Here is an 11,137-nt window from a genome sequence, read left to right as displayed (position 1 = left end):
AATACATTTTTAACATGATTGCCTGTTAGTAGCCAAATTTACATTACTTATAGTAATTTTTTTCTTTCTAAAGTATATATATATATATATATATATAAATATTTTATGTATAGAAAATATATATTTGAACATTATATATATGATTGAAGATATACGGATATTAGATAATTTTCTATCGAATTATCTAGCTCAAAAAACATGAAATTGTGTTCCTCATTTACCTTTGGAATATGGATTGTGGATTTTAGAGAGGCGGTTGAAATACTCATGTGAGTGGATCACTTGCATTCTCTTATCATAAATTAAACAGATTACATAGGCTAATGGACAAAGATACAAAGTCACGTGAGGATAAATTAAACAATGCTTGAAATCACATGTGATTATGTTATTTCTTTAATTTTTGAATTTATAACTAACTACAATTCATGAGGGGGAACAAACAATGAATTTATAAGTAACTAGAAATGTCTCAAACTTGTACAGTATTTATAGTTATATGTAATTATTATAAATAAATTTAAAATAAAAAATGAAATAAATAGAGGACTAAAAAAAATCAAGTTTTAATTTTAGGGACTAAAAATTAAATGATATATTCCACTCTAAAAGAGCAACTCATCTATCCCTGTGTAACAAATTTGAAGCATCATTTATTAGAGTAGAATGTATAACTTTAACTTCTATATGATACACATACAAAATCCTTGAAATTCAGTGATGATTGTTACATAAATGAAACAAAAAGTAAATTTGGTAATTAAGCAATGTTAGTTGTGACTGTTTTGGTAAGCTGTTTGTTGGGCTCAAAAGATGATTAAACAAAGTAGTTAATGATTTCTTCCATGTAAAAGGTTACATTGAGCAACCTCCGATTCTAAAAAGGTTGGTATTTAATGAATATAATAAGATCAAACTTCGTGTCATATAAGATAATTGCATTTGCATAATTGTAGAAAATCTTCACGCACTCCACTTTCAACGTCAATCAAAGTGCAAGTAGTCATTTTTTTATTCTCAGTTTCTCACGCACATGTAAAAGTATAAACACAACGCCTTCACTTCAGTTTTTCATCTTTCCCTCATTCCAAGCTGTCTATGTTCATGTACACATTATTAATTCACACGGCGCTACTATTTATGATAATCATATATAAACTATATAGGAGTATAAGCAAATTTCATGACAGTAAGCTAGGAATGATAAAATGCACTCATATCCTACAAGTAATTATAAGAATATTCACAAATAAATAAGTAAATACTTGCTTATTCGCGATGGATTCAGGATAAATATTTACCTCCAAAGTTTTAAGGGAAATGGATGCAGGTACTAGGACTTTAATATCCACTTCGTCTCACACCACACCAATTATATATATATATATATATATATATAATTAAAATATCTTTTACATATATTTATATAAATAATAGTATATTTTATTCATTATTAATTGAATGGTGGGGCGTGTGAGGCAGGATGCAGTGGGGCGTTCTAACATTAAGTTCACGAATGTGAGGGGGATTGGATGATTTTTCCTTGCAGGGGGCGTTTGGTAAATTTTTAATTATTTTCAATATACAAGGTGCAACGGGTGGCAGCCATTATTTGGGAGAAGCTTTGAAGTATTTAATCCAACTTGCTTAATAGGGTTGATCATGGAGCACACTGAGGAGTATTACAATTAATTTGGAATTGTAATGTAACAAGTGAATGAATCTGTTTAAAAATAAAGATGGGCTTCAATAATTATCAAGAAATTGATATATATTTGATTTTTGTTTTGGACTTTTGATAAAAAAAATTTATTATTTTGACTTTTCGATACATTAAAAAGTTTTGTTTTAAATATCGATTTATATGTATTAAATGAATAATTGAGATGATATCATATTATTATTTAATTGGTAACAATAACAGAAAATAAAACTTTTAATATATCATATACTTAAAATAATAAATAAATTTATCAGAGACTTGAAATAAAAACTGGATATATATTAAAGATTTCAAATATATTTAAGCTTAGTGATTTTTTAGTTTTTTTTATAATGTGTGAATATATATAAGGGACTGAAACTCAGTTGACTTCGAATTATAAGAACTATACATGCATGCATGTAAACTGGCTCATTGCAGTGTGCTCTTTATTTTAAAAATAATAGAAAAGTTATTATGATAAATTAATTTTAAATTTTATTAAGGCAGTGTTTTCCTTAATGTATTTTTTTGCTATTATAAGTAGTTTTTAATTAAAAAAATAGAAAATTATTTCGATAAATTAATTTTAAGACTTTCTAGCTTCTTCTCCGATCTATTTTAAATATAAGATTCTGGTATTTTAAAGTAACTTTTAATTTAAAAAAATTGTGAAACTAACAAATAAATTTAACTTTAATTTCAAAACTCTTATTTTTTAAATTTAATTTTAAATTATTTTAAAAATTAAAAAAGTCATTTTTTTTACGTTAAAACACAACATCTCTTAAACTCGGGCAGATGTTAGTGTTGCTTCGATCGGGGGCTATCCTCTCTCCTAGTTTTCTTTTAAAATATTATCTTTATTTATAATTAATAATTAAAAAATTATTGAACGTACACATAGCTAGGGTTAAAATATTATGGTATTGTTGCTAACAATCGTTTCCTTGTATTTCACTAATTGTCCGACTGATAATTTATTTAGGCAAAAAGTTTATGTGAATTGAGTTCTCTGAATACTTAATAAGTACTTATAGATTATCTACAAATAAAGTCTTCCTATGGATAATAAAATTCATTAAATAAAGTTCTTTTTAGATATGAGTCTGATTCTTAACAATTGTATCAATTTTGGTTAGGTTGACACCTTTTATTAGTAAGCTAATGCAAACAAAACAATGGAAAAAAATGAGGATAATTACTATCCAAAAATTTTCACTTCCCCTCCCCCCAAAACAAAACATTCATCTAGCTTTCCCCGCACATAAACTTTTCTTCACCAAAAACTAAACCTAAATCTTATGCAAGCAAATTAACTCCTATATGACAAAAGTATTACTGAAAATTCAGAGAAATAAATAAAGTAAATCAAATGGATGCAGAGTTTGTGTTTTCTTTGTAGGTATGCATGCGTTTCGGATAGTTATAGTTTTTTTTTTTTGCATGGGATGTACATGTGGGTGAACAATAGAACATGTGAGTATGATCATATACATGCATGCCCAACAAATAAGGGACCACAGCCGTGTGAAGAAAAAAAAGGTGGCCACGAAAAAAGGGGATCAACAGCCCCAATATCGAACAAGGGCTTCTAATCGAGTGCAAAACGTCCTTCACATAATATATTCCCTCAGCAATTATATATTCCAAATTTGATGTGCAAAAGATTGCAATATTCAAAGGTATAGTTAGCTAGATGCTTTTATTAGCCACTGATTTATCCAATTTCCTTTCCTTTATGTCATCGACCTCTCATCATCATATATATGGCATCAATTCTGTGATACCTGCACCCTCTATGAGACACATGGGTCACCTTTAGAACTACTGTTCTATTCACATTCACTTTATCACAAAAAGCTTTTATTTGGCAGTGGCCTTCACACTTATAGTTTCATACATCATCACATTTGATTGCACTAAGTGATCCTATTCATATACTATTTTACACACTTCCCCCTCAAATAGACAAATGATTGGTCACATTATATTTATATAAACAATGTTGAATTTATTCTACGGTTGACCTAATTCAATTATCAAATTATAAATATTTTTTTTAGGATTTACTTAAATTCAAATTATGGATATCTTATCTTAGAATTTAGATAAAATATCTTAGAATTTCAATTTTAGTAAATCTCTCAAAAATATTTTGACAATTTATTGATAACTTAATTAATTAGCTCAAGTCCAATACAATTTACATTAAACAAAACTATGAACTAAACAAGCCAAGCTCTTTTCTAACAAAACAGTGTCATCAACTTATTATCTAATTTGCTTGAGAACTTTAAAAGAAGTGATTGAATTCTCCCACAACCACATTTTTTTCTGGCTTTAACTAGAATTTTTAAAACTCTGTTGCATTCATTTTAGGGATTGTCTTTTGGAATACATAGGTAAAGGAAATATTTTTGTTGTTGCTCATTCTTAATGCTATCATAAAGAATGTTATTTAATAAACATCGAAGAATGCTAAGGGTTCCTTTGTTTCCTTTTTCCAAAGCAAGATGTTTAATATTTTTATTTTGTTTCTAATTCTTCCAGATAAATAAAGATGGATTTACTTTTAACATACAATAGGTATAATTTTTAATCATGTAGATTATCATATTGTTAAAATAATTTAACTTTTTAAATATATCTACTACAAATACAACATAATTATTAGATAATAATATAAAGTTATATATATAAAGGATTAGTTAACCCCCCTCTCCAAAAAAGAAATCATTTGTTGAATGTAGCTCAACTAATTTATTCTTATCATCGCGTCTTGGTTTCTCCTTAATTGAGTCTAGCTAATAAAGCTTGAACAAAAAAAATATTTAAACTTGATAAAATACCATGCATGCAAATTACTTTATCCCCACAATTCTTAACATTCGATCTGCTTTATACATTGCAAGATTCTATTTGAATTTTGATTGAACCTTAACAAGTGTGAAGTGAATGATGGAGATTATTGAAAGTTATCGAGATTCAAACTTTGATTTTAGTCTAATTAGTAGTCTTTAAATTAAAAGGAAATGAAAAATGAAATATTCCAAACTTTTAAATAAGAATTTATTCTCCAACCACTTTTCATTTTGTTCTCTTTCCCCTAATCAAATTTATAGATTCAAATGAAACATTCAATTTTGGAATGTCTTTCGGGATAAAGACAAAAGCGCGTGTTTTCATAGTTAACCTCGGCGACACGAATAAATGTGATAAATGCATAAGGTTTTTTTTTTTTTTTTTTAATTCATTTTTCACTTAGTTTTATTTTTATGATAAGATCACCATTCAGTAAAGCTATTTTTTTTAACAATAATTCTAAACAATAAAATAATATTTAATAAAGATCAATAATTTTATTATATATAATAATACGAGTGAATGAAAAGGTAAAAATATATTTACTATCAATATATTTGAATTAAATCTAACCTAGGGTGATCCAACTTAATTTAAGGACATTATATGCTATGGTGAGAATTAGTCTATTATAACATCAAGTTAATTTAGGTTAAATTATTTTTTTAATTGGATCCTTCAACTTATATTTATTTTTTAATTTAATGTTTCTATCTAAATTGGTTTTGCAAAAAATTAATTATAAAGACCTAATTATTCTTTGAATCCCATATTGTCACATTTGTGGGGCTGCATTATGTATTCTCATTTTTTCATACCAATACTCTCACCTCTTTAATATTAATTATGGTTGTTTTTTTATTTATTTTAGATGTCCTTTTTATTTCAATATATACTTTTCTTTGTCTAGATCTCACAAGTATAATTTGCTTGAGATAGCTTTTGTTGTTTAATACAATTATGTATATCTAGAACTTAAATCTGATATATATTATTAGATAAACTGAAATAATCCGATTCCAATTAATCTGTGCACGAGGACTTGAATATGATCACTGGTTAAGCTGAAATATTAATCCGGCCCCAATTTATCCATGACAGACGGGATATGAGAAAAAAGATGTTAAAGTGGGTCATTTGTAAGAGGTGAGGTACCACTGGTACCATTTACAATTTTAATAAAAATTTGTTTGCTTATCAAAAAATAAAATAAAATCCAGGGCAGTGGTTTTCAATATATTTGATGAATTAAAAACACTCATAAGTCACATGACAATTTTTAATTTTTATCAGCCAAGCCAATAAATTTCATTAAAAGGGATATCCAAATCCTTATACACATAACTAAAAAGAAAAGAAAGGCCTATGATCGATGATCATTGAAACATTAACTATACTGGTATCCCTTCCCTATACAGTAAATCTGTAATCTCATCTGAATAAGAAAAAAATCTGTAATCCCAAAAAATAACCCGTCTTAACAGAAGCTCCAAACAATGCACAAGCTGCATAATAGCACCCTACCTAGGACTAGCCAAAAAAACTTTGTTCCATCGGTAAGAGTGTATGTTTGATTTTCAGTCCAATTTCTTATACACAAATTCTGAAATCAAATCTAATATACGCAAAAGGAAGGATGATGATACTTTACAAACTTCATTTAACCACTCAGGCCAATTTATACGGATACCCAAACATGCACTAAACTTGCACCAAACTTAGCCCCTTTGCAGCGTGTTATATCAGAACACAAATTATGTGATAAAACCTGCATAATTGATGTGATATATCCCCTGAACACAAAATACACAAGTCACCGGACAATAAACTATAGTTATAGTTATACAAATTTGTAAACATAAAAGTTTATTTGTAAATGTTAAATTTTATCTTAAAATCAATTCAGAAGTGAAATGGCCTAATAAATATCTAAGTTGTATCAGGAGAACAATTGAACATATTAGAATAGACGATTTATGAATTGACCTATAGATTATAATATTATGTTAAATTTTATTTTAATACCATTTACATTAAGAGTTATGCAACAAATATATAAATTATATTTAAAAAATTGGGATAGCTTACATGAGACTTCCCAAGCGTGGTAAACTGAAGATAAGAGCGTGCTTGATTTAAAAAAGAAAAATAATTTTTTTAATTAAAGTAGTGTAAAAAATATAGATCTTATAGAATAAAATACAAAATTTCTTCAAAACTTATTTCTTTCCATTGAAACAAAGATAGGCTAAAGGAATTATATGTTCAATGTGAATGATATATCTTTTTCTGATTGCAATATGTTCAATGATATATAGACAAGCCTAATTCAATTATGCACAATTTATTCAGTGTGATTGTGTAAGCTTATATCAATAATAAAAAATTAAACTGTCAACATGATCAATACACGTGCCAGCAATGATTAAGCTAATGTAGAAATTTGATGGCTGACATGAATAAAATGTGTTTTAACTTTTCTTATAATATTTGAGCTAATTTAAATATTGTTAATTTAGTCTGTTGTCATACGATAGTATTTAAGAAGAATAAAAAGTAAAAAAATAAAATAAAACGAGATATCTTAATGTAGAAAAAATTACATGACTTAATAAAATGAAGAATAATTCCTAAAAATACTATTAGTACAAACGAAAATTTCATTAAAATATATAAATTATACTCTTTTTATTTGTATGCTATAGAGATTTTAAAATTGTTTCCGTGATCGAGACACCTCAATTAGTTATCAGTGTGTAGGCTCCACAATGGGTGTTGTCTTTTCTATTCCTCATTTTTCATAATTTAATTTAAAAATTAATATATAAATATTTTTTTATTATCATCCAATTATAAATAATTTTATATATTAAATTTAATAATTTTTATGATAATTACTTTAAAAAATTCACATTTAAAATTATTAGCAATTTAAAAATATTCACAATAATAATATATAAAAATATTTATTTTCCTTCTTCCTTCTATCTTACAAGTCTCACTAATCTTCCCTCAGGCCTCAGGTAAGAAGAAAATACTTACTAACATTTGAATTTCGAGTAAAAAAAATAATCTCGAGGTTTCATACATTTCATTTTTTTTTTTCATTTGTCAAGATCCACTATCCATTGTTTGTAGTCTTGCAAATGGCAAAGGAACTCGAATTCACGAATATTCATCTAAACCTGCATCCATTTTGATAAAGAATACCTACTTTAATCAAATATAAGCATAGTACGTGTATGATTCAATTTTTTAAACGATAATAAAAACAAGAATGAGTATCTAACTATTCTTGTATCCATTACCGTAACATATTTTTTACACTCTTTTATTACTATATATATATATACATATATATATTATATAAGATTTTATTATTATACTTATTTTTTAATATATTTGAAAATATATAAATTAATTAGTTTGATAGTTAAATAATTTAAATAATAATAACAACAGTTAAATAAGAAACTTAAAATTATATGTTTAACTGAAAATATAATCCAATTCTTAGTTTTTTTATCTTTAATTTTTTTGTTATTTATTATCTTTTATACAATTTTTAAATCAAAATATAATTACTAAGTTAATATATAATTTATTTAAAATATACCAATAAATTAAAAGTATAAAAAATGGTTTGACACCCGTGTGTATATTCTGATCTGATAAAATTTGAGATAAGGATTATATTAAAATTTTAAATTCGTCACTTTATTATATTTTCTCCCAATTCATTGGATTGTAGGTGTAATGATATACTTTACAGGCAAATCCATAGATCCAGTCCAGGATTCAAGGACTAATAATAAGTAATTAGGTATTTAGGTTTAACAATTAAAGTGATAACATAAGAATTTTTTTTTTTAAAAAAATATCATTATTTTTAAAGACTAAATTAACAGCGCCTTACATGTAAAAAATTCTACTAGTTTCATGCAAAAATCTACTATATTTACATAATAAATAAAAGTGGTATGTTAGTATAAAACAATACGTGCAGTGCAAATGTTCCGTATTGCATTATTTGTCTGAAAAATTAATACGAGCCATGATGAAGCAGGAAAAGTCTAAAAAGTATGCACAAAAAAATGATGAGAAATTTTCTTGAGATTCTCTAATGTGACAATGACAGACCCGCACGAGAGTGCTTCATTGGATTCTCTTACAAATGCCGGGGTGTCCTCAGACACACACAGAACCACGAATCTGACCAAATCATTTCACCTCCTTAACCACAGTTTAGTCGTATTCCACACGTATGTTACTAAACAAAGGAAAAAGTAAAATTAATCAAATTTTTTCGACATATATTTTTCTTCAACAAAATCAATAAATATTTCACTTTAATAATATAATTATAAAAAATATAAACGGTATATTGTTTGTCTATACTATTTAAATAAAAATAAAACAATTGTATGTATAATATGACGGGAGAGGTTAAATTTTTAATGTATAAACTATAAATTGTGAAACTCGAGACCAAATACATCCATCTCGAGCCTTCATATCATGTTCTTCCAAGTTGGACACAAAGGGTTAAAAACTGTCTTGACAGCAGCTATGCAGTCATATCTTCTCGACTTCCACTTGAAAATTGTCTCGAGGCCAAGTTGCAAAAAACATTTCTCAAAGATTTGTGTTTTGTAGCCTTGTGGAATCCCTAATAGCCTCATGTGATCAAAATAAGGAGTAACAATATAACATAGTTATTAGTTAGAAGGGTCTTATGTGAAAAATAAATGAGTTTTTTTTTTTTTTTGAGGGGGAGGGGTGACACCTAGCACAGTACCATTTTATGTTTAAGGGCATGTGGTGGACCCTAGGTTTGACTATAGTATACACTATTTTATTTTGATTTAATCAAATAATGTTGAAGACAAACTATAGTGCCACTGTATTATGATTATTCGTGGGATTTAGGCCTACCAACTACTACAAAATTAAAATCGAAGTCTCAATTACAGTCGTGTCTAATCATGATATGATATCAAATTGAAGATGAAATAATTTGAATTTGTTATACCAATTTGCGTGTGTGGAACTGCAGAGTTACAGAGTACTAGTTCTGCAATGATTTATTGTAGTGATGCAGAGAATGGATTGTTGTTAACTATTACCTAACTTGTTGTCTCCATGAATGAATAAATCCCCGCAAAGTGTTTCTAAGCAGTAGCATAGAAACAAAAGCACCAAACTGTTGGAAACTAAAATGATCATTAATCACTACCAACAAGTGATGCAACAGAGAGAAGTAGAAGAAGAGAAAAATAAAGAGATTTTTGCATACAAAAGGAAAGTGTATGACTTTGCTTTCTCTAATTGGCAACTGAAGCTTTGTAGAGTTGCAAGCTTGAACACTCACAAACCTTAAACCAAACCCATTACATTTGCACTCAGCACACACTTAAAGGTCAGAACATGTCTTCTATAAAAGGAGAAAAAAAAAAAAGCTTAAAATCCAAATTTAGTTGGAGAGCCACCCCAGCTAAATTTAGTGAATGGCAAACCCTACAAATTGTTAAAATTAGTAGAAATTAAAGAGTAACTATTTTCCTAAGATGAACACACCAAAATCTAAAGTTCTGAAAGCATACCTCTTTCATTTGCTAGAGGTACATAATAAGATACTTAAAAGCCACTTCAAAAGTCCATCTTCTAAAGTGTTATGATCTTATTGCTATAACACATGTATCTTTCTTAATCTTCTATTAACACACACAAAATCAAACCGAGACATCTCTAAGTGCCACAAAGAAGAAGTGCTCCAAGTCAGGGGGTGCAAAGAATGAGAGTGGAGACCTACGCAAAGAGCAATTGGAGAGAACCCTAGGCTTCTTAGGTGCTGGAGGGCATGTTGAAATCTCAGGAATCCTGAATTTTTTACCCTTTGGTGTGGAACATGGACTGTTGCAAACATCAATCACCTCAGCAGAACCATGCATGTTGTCCACTTCCTTTGAATTAGAAGAGTCTTGTGAGCTTATGGAGGAGGAGCTGCAGTAGCTGGAGGGCAAAACAGTTGGAACAGGAACCTCTTCTTGTTGTTTTTTGTTGTTGTTGCTCTTTGTGTTGTGCTGCTGTTGCTGCTTCTTCTTGAAGTTTGTTGTTCTTCTCTGCTGTCTTGTTCTTCTTGTTGTCTTTGAAGTTGTCCTTGTTGATGCTGTTGTTGTCCTTCCAGAAGGGGCCATTTTTTTTCTTTCTTTGAGACAATGAGGGAAAAAAGCTTGTTCTGGAGGGTTTTGGTTTAAAAGAAGGTGGTAAAGGTTGTTATAAACTAGCATGTACACAAAAGCTGGCAACAATGAGATTGAAACCTTTACCAGTGCCAGAGCAGGGGTTACAACCAACCAACCAACTGGGATGACACAAACTTATCCCTATTGGAGAGTGCTTTGAAATGATAAATTTTGACTCAAAAGTTAAGGGCTTGGAGGTTTTGGTTTTGTAGAGAAGCTTGGTAATAATGATAATGATGATTCACAAGTGGGAACTATCCCCTTCACCACCCCTTACTTATATAACTGACACCACTAGCACACTAAAATGAGAGTGGAGCAAGGA

The 11,137-nt window shown here is 28.3% G+C and overlaps 1 protein-coding gene across 1 annotated transcript; it reads right to left on the bottom strand.

Moving 5' to 3' along the window:
* Window positions 1-9,979: 9,979 nt before the first annotated feature.
* Window positions 9,980-11,137, bottom strand: LOC100785545 (uncharacterized). The gene has a single exon (NM_001254037.3). The coding sequence runs from the start codon at window positions 10,855-10,857 to the stop codon at window positions 10,300-10,302; it is 558 nt and encodes a 185-aa protein (NP_001240966.1). The 5' UTR covers window positions 10,858-11,137; the 3' UTR covers window positions 9,980-10,299.

Source organism: Glycine max, chromosome 8, assembly GCF_000004515.6.
Source record: "Glycine max cultivar Williams 82 chromosome 8, Glycine_max_v4.0, whole genome shotgun sequence".
Taxonomy (NCBI): domain Eukaryota; kingdom Viridiplantae; phylum Streptophyta; class Magnoliopsida; order Fabales; family Fabaceae; genus Glycine; species Glycine max.
Note: the sequence above shows the minus strand (reverse complement) of the source record. Positions and strands in the feature narration are given on the sequence as shown.